At 58.8% G+C, this 13,038-nt stretch overlaps 1 protein-coding gene across 4 annotated transcripts in view; it reads right to left on the bottom strand.

Annotated features, from left to right (window-relative positions):
* Positions 1-1,561: 1,561 nt before the first annotated feature.
* The window catches only part of ZNF609 (zinc finger protein 609), a 64,930-nt gene continuing 53,453 nt past the window's right edge, over positions 1,562-13,038 (bottom strand). For 3 of the 4 annotated variants that reach the window (XM_048318312.1, XM_048318311.1, XM_048318314.1), the window contains 7 exons: positions 8,658-8,745; positions 5,943-8,298; positions 5,126-5,492; positions 4,791-4,966; positions 4,078-4,294; positions 3,886-3,955; positions 1,562-3,726 (listed from right to left, as the gene is read on the bottom strand). In XM_048318312.1, coding sequence (XP_048174269.1) covers positions 3,720-3,726; positions 3,886-3,955; positions 4,078-4,294; positions 4,791-4,966; positions 5,126-5,492; positions 5,943-8,298; positions 8,658-8,745 — 3,281 coding nt within the window. In that variant the 3' untranslated portion in view covers positions 1,562-3,719. Of the gene's footprint in view, positions 3,727-3,876; positions 3,956-4,077; positions 4,295-4,790; positions 4,967-5,125; positions 5,493-5,942; positions 8,299-8,657; positions 8,746-13,038 lie in introns of all 4 variants that reach the window. The other variant, XM_048318313.1, reaches the window with a different exon arrangement.

Below are 13,038 nucleotides of genomic sequence, written 5' to 3'. Positions count from 1 at the left end.
CACACCTGGGGCTGCTTATTTGGGAGGAGCAGTTTCCTGAGCTGCACGGTGATGGTTACAATGGTCCAAAGAGCCAAGAAAAGCTCCTGCCTTTACCCTCCAACCCGGGATGGGGCCGGCGCAACCCCAAGCCCTCACCTCTGCTCTTGTTCACCTTCCCACAGGGATGAGCTCGAGGCTCGAGATGCCACCAGTGGCTGTATCCAAAGGGCTGTGTGGGGGCAGGTGCTGGGATGCTCTCCCCATCCAGGAGCTTTTCTGGGAAGGGGCCATGGTGCCAGCAGTCGGTCGTGGCTCAGCCCAGCCCTGTCCCATGCCGGAGAAGGAGGTGCCCTGTCCCTGTCCCGTGGCACTGTATCCTGGCTGGCTCTGTCTGACAGGCCCCAGGGAAGAGGGATGTGCCCCAGGGCCGTGCCCGCGGCTCTTCCTGGCCTGGCTCCTTGTTGTGGGATTGCTCCTGTTGTGCTCTCGCCCTTCGACGAGGATTCTGTTGGAAGCTGGACCTGAGTCATTCCATATCCACCATGGTCAGTGTTTGGTTTGGGAGAGGTGGGGCTGGGATATGAATGTGTGTGAATAAATCATCTTAAAATTTGGGTCTCTTTTGCCCTCCTTCCCCTCCATGAAACCAAGGGGCCGGAAGGAGCTCTGCTCCCTCCAGCAGGGTATTAGACCCTACATCAGTTTAAAATCAAGTGGGCTGTCCCCTGAAAGAGGAGCCCTCGGGAATGGGTGTTCCCTGGCTAAAACTGCTGAGTGCTGCTTCTGGCTTGAGAAGGGCGCAGTTTCATCCCTTCTTGTAGCTGGAGCTGCCCCGGCTCTGGCCTGGGACTGGCCGGTGCCTCCTGGGCATCTCTGCATGTGCGGGCAGCCTGCTGCCACCCCATGGTGCTCCAGGCTGGCACATCGCACCTGAGGGGATGGGAACCACTTTGCTCCTTCTCACTGGTAAAATTGACTGGAAAAGTGCAGGATTCTGGTCACAGGAGCTGGGGTGAGGCTGATCCGAGCTCTTTATTGTGCTGGAGATGCGGGGCTGTGCCACTGCATCTGCTTCTCTGACAGTCCCAAATCCTCTCCTGCCCTGCCTCAAGTAAAGGTGGGCAAATGTGGATTTCTCAGATCACCAAATGCATTCCGAAACACCCTCTGGAAAATCTGGAAGGTGCCTCTGACGTCCCTGGGTGCTGCCTCCCACACGGATCACCTCCGCGGCAAAGCTGGAGGAACCAAGCCCTGCCCTGTGACCGCCCTGTGCGCCCAGTACCTCCTCTGCCCTGGGGCCGTGGTGTAGGGCAGGGCCTTGGTGCCCAGGGGTTCAAGCCTGGGGGGTTCTGCCAGGTCTGAGTTCAGCTGCAGGCCCCGCCAGAGCCCTAAGTGCTGGGGCAGAGCTGGATCCAGGGGCGCAGGGCAAAAGCCTTGGATCAGTGAGCACCAGGAGCCTTCTCAGATGCCCAAGATGGGGGAACCCCCCCTCCCACCCCCAAAAGTCACTGGCCACAGTTTTTGGGGATAAAGGACCAGACTTGGGGGAACAGGAAGAAAAAGCCACCCTCACAGGTTTGTGATTGTCTCTTAAAAAGATTTATTCTCCCTCCTTGCCCAAATGTACAAAGGCAAGAAGAGTACAGTTTGTATATATATATATTTATATATATATATATAAAAAAACAAGGAACTTGGTAATAATGTACACTTTACAGAAGGGCAGAGTCAGGAAGACTGAAATGAAACCCAACACAGCAACGCCAATGGAAACGAGCTATAAACACCAACGGTCTGACACCGGGGCTGGGGGTGGCCCCGTGGGCAACAAGTGGCCCAGAGAACCCAGGAAATGTCAAACCTCAAACCTATTCTGCATCAACTGTTGTTTCATTTAACACCTAAAGGGAGACTCAACTGGGACCCAACTGGGAAGGTGGGGAGCAGCCCCCCGACCCCCTCCGACTGCCAGCAAAGCCTGTGGCACCCCCCAACACCCCCAGGCACTTCCTCTGCGCCGCTGGAGCCGCTGTGGGCCCCGGCCGTGCTGGGAGCCAGGCTGTGCCGGGCCGGCCGAGGCTGGAGGTAGGAGCAGCCAGGGGGACGCTCCTCCACAGGTGGGATGTGGGGCTCTCCAAAGCACTCCGGCCCCGCCAGTCCCCAGCCCCGTGGCTGCACGTGGCTCTGTGACGGGTGCGGGGTGGGTCCGTCACCCACCCTGTCCCTGCGGAGTATGCCGGGCCACGCGGCCCCATCTCCTTCCAAAGACAACGAAGAGTGGCAGAAAAGTGAGTCAAACAACAAGAGCAGGCCAGGGCCACCATGCTGCCAGCACCTGAACTGGGGCCGAGAGCAGCCAGTGCCTCCTTTCCAACTGGGTACAGTGGGATGGGGGAAGAAACGGGGAAAGAAAACAAAACCCAAAACAACAGCTTTCAAACAATTGCTTTTTACAGTATGTACAGAGCCCAGCGGGCAGAGCATCCCCGTACAGCGGCCCTCGGGGCCGGGTGCGACACGGACACACACAACCGAGACCGATGGCCCCCATGTCCCCCGGCTGGGCAGCGGGAGAGGCGGGGGCAGCAGGGGCGGCCCGGCCGCTGCGGGGCCGAGGTAGAGTGTCGGCCTGGGGAGAGAGAGCCGCTCTGGGGCGGGGGCAGAGGACCAGAAAGCCCCTGTCCTCGGAGCTGGGGAGCAGCCAGGAGTGGGGACCATCTTCCTCCAGGACCTGGTGCCCCCAGCCCTGGCACGAGGCTGGAGCGGGGACCAGCATGGCCCCACATGCCTCTGGCAGAACCTAAGTGTGCTTGTTCCTCACTGCGCCCTGCCTGCGCCCTGGGGAAGCCGCCCTAAAAGCAAAAGGTGGATGAAAAGGGGAGCCACAGCCCCCCACAGCAGGATGTGTTGCCCCAGGGTTTGGGGGGCACTTGCCATGGTAGTGGGGCAGAGGAGAGGCTGGGATTTGCAGAGTTGCAGCTCAGAAACCAAAGCAAAAGCCACGGGCAGGTCTGGACCATGCACGGCCTGGGGGGCTCTGGCAGCCTGTGCCCTGCTGCCCCCAGCCCCACAGAGCCCCAGCCCCCATGGGCAGAGGCTGCTCTGCCAGAGCCAAGAGCTTCCCCACCCCCACTCTGGCCATCGACCGTGTGTTGGCAGATCAGGCACAGAGTTGTGGGTGCTGTGGGGTGCAGGACCAGATGAGGGACTGGGAGAGCCCCACAGCTGCCTCCAGCCAGGCTGCCACCCACCCGCCCAGCTTGCACCAGCCCCCCGACACCTGCCGAGGCTCCGTGAGCCAGTCCTTGCTTCCTTTCCTGAGACTGTGGCCACACAGCAGGCTCAGCCCCGTGTTCCAAGTCCCCGCCTGCCCCCAGTCCTGTCGTGAAGCAGCAGCTCGCAGAGACACGGCAGGGTCCCAAATTCATCGAGAAACCTCAGTGCTTCTGTTTCCTCTTCATATGCACCAGGCAGGTGAGTCGCCTCCAACCTGAGCGCTGGTGCCCAGTAGAATAAATATATCCGCAGGTACCAGCTCATCCACTCACCAGAGAGGGGTGTGGTGGGGAGTCAGTGTGTGTCCGACGGGGGAGAAGACAAGAGTCTGCCTCGGATCACGGCAGGAACGTCAAGCAGTACAAATTAACACCATTCAACTGATGTCTAAAGGAGTCTCCAGCGCTTCCCCATGTGAGCCAGTCACACGTCTTGTACAGCCCAGGAATCCTGGCGTGTCACATCCTGCCACGACCCAAGGGCAAGTCAGCTCCCGCGAGCCCCGAGGCCACGGGCAAACCCTAAACCCTCGAGGGCACCCGTGAGCACCCGGCCCAGCCACCTGCGGCCCAGCCCAGCCGCCCACGCGGAGGTGCGGCGGGAGCAGAGCCTTACCGTTCTCACCTCCGGGGAGGTGGGTATAGGGAGGGAGTGGAGCCTTGCTGGCTGGCAACGATGGCTGTGGAGGAGAGACCTGGGGGGGAGAAGAGGTGTCAGGAGCTGGCAGACAGGGCCGGGCACCTCGCTGGGGACAGTGTGAGGGTCCCACAGCCCAAGGGCAGGTGCAGCTCCCCCCCAGCCCAGCCCCGCTCTCACCTGTTGCATAGGGCAGGTTGTACTGTGCTGGCAGCAGCGAGTACCCGAGGTGGTGGTGGTGGTGATGCGTGGAGAGCAGGCGCTGGGAGGGCGACGTGCGGGGCCGGTCGCCGCTCCTCTCCCCCGCGCCGGCTCCCCCGACGCTGCTGCAGCTCCCGCTGCCCCCCACCACCCCACAGCCGCCGCGGTCCCGCTCCTGAGACGTCTTCTCGCTTATCTGGAGAGGGGAAAGCAGACACATGCTGAGGGACATGACCAGCTACCCCGGGGCACACACCGGGATATTCCCTCTGCCTTTGCCCAAAAAGCTCCCATGATACTGATGGGAAGTGGTGGGACAGCCAAGAGCCTGTGGAGAACACAGGGCCTGTTTGAGGACAACTCTTTCCTCACTGTGTCCAAGCTCTGTCTCCCAGCTCAGCCCAGGAGGAGCCATGGGATGGAGACAGCCCCCACATCCCACCTGCCAGCTCCAGGGCTGAGGACAAGTGTCACCTGGTTGCTGCAGGGCCTGGAGAAGCCCCAGTGCTGGGGCACAGGTTTGGCTGGTCCATCCCAAAGGCTTTGTAATGTTGGGATACTCCACAGCTGCAGGTCCCCCACAGCAGCAGAAATAGCAAAACCACACGGCAAGCGGAGCTGCTCCCACCTCATTACAGGATGCAGGGACTATCCCACAGAGCTGGGCAAAGCCAGCACCCTCTGATCCTCACCGTGGGTGATTTGCTCTTGTAGTGGCTGGCGTGCTGCTGCAGGATGTCCAGGGCCTTGGACTCCGAGCTGGATTTACAGCTCACACTGGGGCTGGCTCGGGACTTGTCGCTGTCATCGCTGCCGGACGCCTTGCTCCCGTACGGAGAGAAGGAATAGCTGGAGGGTAGGTATGACCCTGGGGGGAGAAGAGCAGTCAGGGCACCAGGAGTGTTCGGGCAGCACAGTGGGAGCATGGGGCTCTGTATGCGTGTGAGAGGATGTCCCACAGCCATCCCCCACCCTGGGAGCAGGGACAGCCGGGAACAGACACCCCTTGAAGGGCCTGGCTCCCTACCTGGGTAATTCTGCATCATGACGGTGGGCATGGCGCGGTAGCTGGGGTGGTTGGGGTCGTACGACTGGCTGTAGGAGTAGCCGTGCATGTAGGGGATGTAGGACTGATGCTGCGTGAGGGGTGAGGACACGGGGACGTGGACACTGGGCCTGGGGTCCTTCCCCACCATGCGAGCCTCCTCAGTGGGGGTCAGCTTGCACTCGGAGCTGGTGCTCTCCTTCCCGTCCTCCTTGGACGAGGCTTCTTTGCTTCGACTTCTTTCTTCCTTCAACTTTCGGTCCCTCTCCTCTTTCCACCGCTCATCCTCCGTCTTGATGTCTGAGTACTTTGCTGGGTACACGTAGGTCCACATCCGCGGCTCAGCTTCCTGCAAGAACAGCCAACCATCAGAACAGCTGCCTCGCCCCGGCCCTGCCTGTCCCAAAACCAGCCTGCGTTTGGAGGAGATTGGTGAACCCCACTCCCCAGGGCTCTCCTTGGCCCATCTGTGGGTTTTGTTTCCTCAGCCCATCCGTGGCCTCCACTTCCTGCAAGAACAGCCAACCACCAGAGCAGATGCCTCCCCACAGCCCCATCTGTCCCAAGCTCGGTTTGGAGGAGACCAGCAAACACCACCCCCCTACCCTGGACTCTTCCCTAGCTCATCCATGGCCTCACAGCCCCACCCTTTTTCTGGTCCCAAGGGAATCCCATGGAGTGCCACCACAAGCAGAGGACAACACGTGTTCTCCGAGGTGATGGCCCCAGCAAAGCCCGGTGAGCAGCTTCCTGCAGGAGCAAACCCGTGGCTGGGCTGGCAGACAGGGCAGGGCATTACCTGTCTGTACCAGAGAACAGGGTCCACCTCCGCTTGTCGGCCACACTCGGAGCCAGGCTTCATCTCAGCCGTCTCCTTCCCGAGGTGACCAGCCTCACTCAGCTTCACCTTGAGCCCCTCGGCGACCTGGCTGCTGGACAGCTTGGACGAGTCTTCCAGCTTGGGGATGATGACGGATTTGGCCATATCAGGACCTCCCTGCTCCTTGGGCTTGCTCAGCCCTGACTTGACGAGGTCCGTGAGGCTCGGGGCTTTGGTCAGCGTTGGGGGCATGGGTGGCTTCTGCTTCCATTCCTCTTTGAGAGCCGCCTCCCTCTCTTTCAAGCCCAGCTCCACCTTCTTCTCCAGCCCTCGCTGCTGCTGCTGCTCCAGGCTCTGCCGCTGCTTCTGCTGTTCCTCGTACTGCTGGCGGTAGGCAGGGTTGGTGCTCAGCAGGTGAGCATGGTAGCCCTGCTCGTTGTAGCCATAGGGCGGCACGTAGGCGTACTGGTTGTAGTAGAGGGACTGCATGTACATGTTGGGGCGCTGCTGGATGACTGAGGGCTGCTGGCTGGAGCCACTGCCGAGCTCTGCCTTCTTCTCTTCACAGCCTTCACTCTTCACCTTCACCTCCGGGTTCTCCTGCTCCTCGTCCTTCTTCAGCTTCAAGGCCTGTGTCTCGGCTGCAGACTGCCCGCCAGGGTTCAGGGGTCCTGGGCTGGCCTGGGGGTAGCCAGGGGAATAGTAGGTTTCAAAGCCTTGGTAGTAGGGAGACTCTTTGCTCTGCGGTTGTGGTGGGAAAAGAGCTTTTTTGGCGCCTTCCTTGACCAGCTGCTCCGGATCCTTTGCCTTCACGCTCTCCAGCTTGCCCTCCCCATCCTCCCCAGCGTCGGAGATGTCTGAGTAAGCCGGGCTGTTGGTTTTCACCGAGCTGGCCTCTGCCCCGTTCTGGGTGACAACGTGCAGTGGGGTCAGGGGCTGGGCTGGGTTGGTGCTCTCCAACCTGCTGGCCCCGCCGATGGAGGGACTGGGTGCGTTGTCGGTGAAGCTGTAAATTTTATCCGCCTCGGCCTTGATGCTGGCGAGCCGGCTCTGGTGGGGGTCGGATGAACCGTTCAGCAGCCCCTCGCCTTTCATTCCCAGCTCGCTGGATTCCCCCCGGAAAGGGCTCTTACCTTCCTCTGCTCTGCAGGCTTTGCCGGGAGTCAAAGGGTTTTCCACCTCTTTGGGCTCTTTCTTCTTCTTGTCTTTCTTCTTCTTCTCCTTGGAAGGGGTGAGGGCAGGGTTGACGGCGAAGGGCTCTCCCATCACCGTTGGCTTAGGCTGGATGGGTTTGAGCTGGGGGCTGTTGGGCATGGTCTGGACCACGGTTGTGGTGAGGCCAGCGGAGGAGCCGGGGCTGGCTGTGGTGAGCGTGGCAGTCTGGAAGGTGTAAATCGGCTGCGGGGGAATGGCCGGTGCAATGGGTCTGGCGGACTTCAAGCTTTTGGAAGGGATCTTCTCCTGTTTAGCACCAGAGGCCTTCTTTGACTTGTCCTTATCAATGCATCGCTTCTCCAGAGAATCAAAGTCATCGTTACTCGTCTCATCGGCCACCGAGGGACCATCCTCAGAGCCATCATTGGACAGAGCACCTGGGTCTGTGTCCCCTTCCCCACCCACCTTCTTCTTGCAGGGGACCTTGGCGCTGAACTTGCTGGATGGGGAGGGGCTGTGGGGCTCCATCAAACGCACCTTGGGGGTGGCCGAGCGAGCGGGTGAGAGGGAGCCCTTCTGTGTCCCGGCGGCACCGTTGCAGCTCCCGACGTCAGCATGCAGGGAGGGCTCCTCGCCATACTCACTGTCCACATCTGCCTCCAGCTTGCTGTCATCATCCGTGTGTGCGTGGGCCTGGTGGTACTTCAGCCCGTTGATATGCTTGTACTTCTTGTTACAGTTGGGGTGGGGACAGTCGATGAGGATGGGAGAAGGGCAGTTGCGCTCCAGGACAGCCGGCTCCACCTTGACCGCGGCAGGCGGCACCGTGGCCGAGCCCATTGAGTTTGTGCGGATGCGTTTACTGCCCTTGGAGTCCTCCGAGCTGGAGTTCAGCTCCATGTCAGAGAGGGGTTTGCTCTTCCGCTTGGTGACGGAGGAGGGACTGGCCTTCACGTCCTCGGCGGTGCCACCAGGCGGGGTGCGGTGGTCCGAAGAGTTCTGGCTGCCCCGGCGCCCCTTGCTGTTGGCTCCCGCCCGGGTCTTGCTGCTGTTGCTGGTCCCCTTGCTGTCCGAGGCAGCGGCCGTCTCGTTCACCGGCGTGTTGCTGTTGGGGCGCATGCGCTTGCCCCTGCCCCGGCCATTGCGCATCTCCAGGTCACTGGTGGGAGAGTCACAGAACCTGCAGGGAGGAGGACACAGAGGTCTCAACAGAGAGATGGCTGTGCTGTCCCCAAGGCACAGTGAGGATCCCCTTACTCCCCTCACTACCGATCCCATAGACTTCTCCCCCCACTGACCGATAAAGAGGAACCAGAGCGGTCCCCGGGATGTGCTAAACCATCTCCAGCCCCCAGGACAAGGGACGTGTGACTGCAGGGGCAGAGAGTGACAGGAGCAGTTGGGTCGGGCAAGGAGGAGATTCCAACCCCTGTGGCAGCCCCGTGGGCACATGGCAGAGAGTCCTGGGTGCCGTGGGGGCTGTACAGGGCTGGATTTGCCCTCCTGCTGGGAGCCCACCAGAGGCCCCCGCCCGCTTACCGGGGAGGTGCCCAGTCATGCTGCGTGCAGTCCAGCAGCGTCCCCACGTACGTCTTGTTCCTCCAGGTGACGTTGACCACCAGCATCCCTGCAAGGCAAGGGGAAAGGGCCAGGTGTGATCCCACGGTGCCAGGAACCCGCCCCTCGAGACAGGCAGGAGGAAGAGCTTAGCTCTAGGGCTGAAGGAGGGTGGACAAGGGGTCCTGGGCTCTCAGAAAAGGTGAGACATGAGGCTCAGGGCTGGAGGGGCACCAAGATGGGAGCTGGAAACTCCCAGCTCATCCCTTTCCTTGGCATGTCTCACCTGCCCCCTCCTCCTCTTCCCTATTTTCATGGGATGTTAAAACCCAGTGACACCCAAAGGGCGGGGGGGACCTGAAGATCCACATTGGCTCCATGTGTGCTTAGGTAGGGTAGGGAAGGTGGTCTCCAGGGAGGAAGAGCTGGGAAGCCCCTGGGGGAAATGCAGAAAGCCCCCAGCAAGGCTGTGGAACCCAAAGCAGAGCTGCACACCCCCCAGCAGGGCTACGAACCAGCATGGCCATGAACCTCATGACCCTCTGGAGAAGGCTGCTATTGCCACTAGATGGCAAGCTGAGCCCAGCATTCCTGTTCAGGCGACTGTCCCTGGCAGGAAAACCCAATCCTGGTGGAATAACCCTCGTTGCCCTGCGCCACTTTGCTCCAGCACCTCCAGGGACATCCCTCTGTCCTGTATTTCCATCTGGAGAACCATCCATGGGGCCACATCCTCCCATCATGGAGCAAAGCCACTGGGTATTCAGAAAACCTTGGAGTTTCAGCTTTTCCACACTAACTCAGAGGAGGAACTTCCTGGCTCATACCCATGCCAAGGCCAAGGACTCTCAGCACCTCTTTTGGGAGGCAGAGGGGTCTTCCACAGCATTGTGGTGTCTCCTCCCTGCCTCTAATTTCCACACAACTGGAGCAGAGTCTGCTGTGCCAGGCACATTTATCCCAGCAAGGTAAAACTCAGGAAATAAGAAACGCATTTGCAGGGGTTGATGAGCGCAGTGAGATATACGGCCCCTGGAGATGGATGGAGCCAAGGGAGCCTGGAGCAGCTGTGCCTGAAGCATGTTTATAAATCTCAGCCCCCATCCCCCATTGTGCTGTGCCAGCAGCCAGCTGCAGGCTTCGGCATGGATAATACGTGGAGCCGAGGCCCGACACGTGGGGCTCCTTCAGAAAGAGAAATGAAATGCAGATCTTCTCTTTCTCCTTTTCCTCCTGGAAAATGTCAGGAGCAGGTCATGGGAAGACATGGTGCCAGCACACGGCCAAGAGCCACAACCAGCTCATCCCAGTGAGCAAGAGACGCTGGGTTCTGCCTTCAGAGAAAGGTGATGGGGACCTGCCTTAACAAAGACATGGCCAGGATGTGATGATAGAGACAACCTGAGGGAGAAGCCAATTGCTGGGAGCCCACAGCCTCACACATGGAAAGATCAATGGGAACAGGGGGATGCTGGTTCCAGGCATCCCAAAGAGGGCACATGGAGTGCGGCCTTCTGTTCTTCCTAATGCAGCAGTTGTTGGCGGGCAGGAGCCTGTCCCCCTTTCCTTAAAACCCAAGGAAGCTCCTGGCTGCACCCTGCACCCCAACCCAGCCCCACCATTCCCAGGACACCTCTGGGGAGCTGCTGTGGGATGCTCCCAGGAGCTGCCCAAGGACCTGGGAGCCACTGAGAGACAAGCAGCACTAACCCAGCCCTCACCCCTCCCAGTCCCTCTGCTCTCCCCACCTTTGAAGCCAGAGAAGACCACGTGTGCTGCTGGAAGTTAATTGCACGACAAACCACTGGAGTCTCTTGTGCATCCTGGGGCCAGCGTGTGATATTAGAAAGGAGGTGCTGGCATTTTTCCTCCCTACCACCACAGTCACAAGAGAGATGAAAGAGGAAGGGGCAAAAGCGAGCCGGCACCATCCCTCCTTCCCTGTTGGAACGTCAGCCCTCCAACACACACCAGCCTATATTTAACCCGCTGCAACCAATCATACCAAATCCCCTCCTAATCCTCCAACAATAACCCAGGACGATTTAAACCCCGGGATAGATCCTAAGCAGCTTTTTTCACCCGCTGCGTCCCCCTCCCACGGCAGGATGATGAGCAGGCACAGGCATGACAAGGGCGGCAGGGAGGAGGCAATGCCCTTGCATCTCCAAGAACGGAGATGCTCTTGAACAGAAGGAATCCCACTTGGGTAACTCCCATCCCACCTGGTTTCATGGGAAGGTGACATCTTTGAAGCTCTTAAGGAATCAATACCACCCAAATCTGGGTGCAAACCACTCAGCATCCTGGTCACCAAGTGCTCACATCAGAGTCATAGCCTGGCTGGAAAAATTAAGGACTGGTGATGGTGCCAAGTTGCCACTCAGGAAGGCAATGTTTGAGAAAATCCTGGGACTATGTGGGATGGAGGACAACACTGCTGTGGGCTCCAGGAGCCGTTGTATTGGGGCACATGTCCCCCCTTTTCAAAGATGAATCCCCCAAGCCCAACCAAGAACATCTCCATGAATTCCTCCTCCACCTGCATCACTTCCAGGCCGCCCTGACTTTGGGATGCCCCTTCTTCCAATAATTTCTTCCCCAGTTGCATCATCTTTGAGATGACCTCTGTCATTTCCCCTCCAGCTGCATCACTTTCAAGATGCTCCAGCTTTTCCATAAACCCTGCCCACATGCAGAGATCCTGCCTGACCTGTAGTGCCCAGGCTTTGGGACACAACACCCAAAGCTGTTCATGGCCACCATGCTCCTGCCAGGAGACAGGGGACACCATGGGGCTGGGGATGGCCAGCACAATTGTCACCTCACCCAGTGAGGAGAAATCACTCACCCTGGGAAAATTAATTTAATTTATTGCAAATCAAATCAGAGTAGGGTAATGAGAAATAAAACCAAATCTTAAAACACTTTCCTCTGGCTTCTTCCCAGGCTCAACTTCACTCAACTTCATCTCTGCCCCCAAACAGCACAGGGGGATGGGGAACAGGGGCTGCTTTTTCTCCCCTTGCTAAATACATTATCCCAGAGGTGCTGCCCTCATTGCTGATAGGCTCAGCCTTGGCTGACCTGGTCCAACATGGGGGAAGTTTCTGGTGTCTCCTCACAGAGAAGTCCCCTCTATCAAACCCTGCCAGGCAACATGAACACAGTTTGCCCAGCAGAGCCAGAGGGAGACAGGATCATCCCATCATCCCATGCAGGAATGCATGCTCAGATGGTGCATGACTGTCCCCGGCCATCCAGCTGCTACCCAGGGACTGCAGCACACAGAGGGATCACTGCCCTGGACTCCAGGAGAGAAAACTCTGGCCTCTTCAGAGACCTGTTTTGACAGGGTGCCATGGGATAGAGCCCTGGAGGGCAATGGGACCCAAGGAAGCCAGCTGATGTTCAAGGATCATCTCTGAATTCAGGAGCAATGCATGCCAACAAAGAGAAGTCAGGCAGAAATGCCAGGAAGCCTGATGGATTAACAACGAACTCCTGGAGAAACTCAAACACACAAAGGAAGCCTGCAGTCGGGGTAGCCCACAGCTGAGGGGCTCAATGACTTGTTTGCCTTGATCTTCATCAGCAAGTGCTCCAGCCACACCACCTGAGATGCAGGAGGCAAAGACAGGGACTGGGAGAAGGAAGAACCACCTGTAGGAGAACTTCAAGGTGCATAAGTCCATGAGACCTGATGAGATGCATTCACGGGTCCCACAGGAACTGGCAGAGGAAGTCTCTATGCCACTATCCATTATATTTGAGAAGTCTTTGCTCTCACCCTCCCATCTTCTCCATTCTGTCCCCATCTATTCCATTTCCCTCCTGCTCCAAGCAAGGACATGTCCATGCTGGCATCTGCCAACCCTGGGCATGCTCGTGCTCCATCATACCCTCACGAGAAGTTTGCAAAAGGACAATCCAAATGTCTGGAGTACAGAAATCTGAGCCACGGGTAACCTGCCACTAACGTCCCAGCAAGGAGCTGGAGGAAGGGATGTGCAGTGTGCTGATGTTTTCCAGGTGCTGCCACACCATGATCCTCGTTGCTCAGAGGGTTTGTGTTTCTTTTGCTGCGATCAGCACTGGTGTGGCATCATGGGGAGGTGAGAAGGTGACATGGTCCAAGCCAGGTGACACCAGCTTCACCAAGGGGAATGGAGGAGACCTGTCAGCTCATGAGGCAGCAAAGAGAGCGATGCCTCCTGGTGTGATCAGATCAGTTAATAGTTCCTGTAGACCAGAATCACAGATAGCCACACTAGGGGAGCTGCCACGACAGCTGCTCCCCACCAGAAGTGTCCTGATAAAACACATCCCTGTGCAAGCCAGGCTCAGCAAAGGGACGGTGTCA

Source organism: Corvus hawaiiensis, chromosome 13 (genome assembly GCF_020740725.1).
Source record: "Corvus hawaiiensis isolate bCorHaw1 chromosome 13, bCorHaw1.pri.cur, whole genome shotgun sequence".
Lineage (NCBI taxonomy): Eukaryota > Metazoa > Chordata > Aves > Passeriformes > Corvidae > Corvus > Corvus hawaiiensis.
Note: the sequence above shows the minus strand (reverse complement) of the source record. Positions and strands in the feature narration are given on the sequence as shown.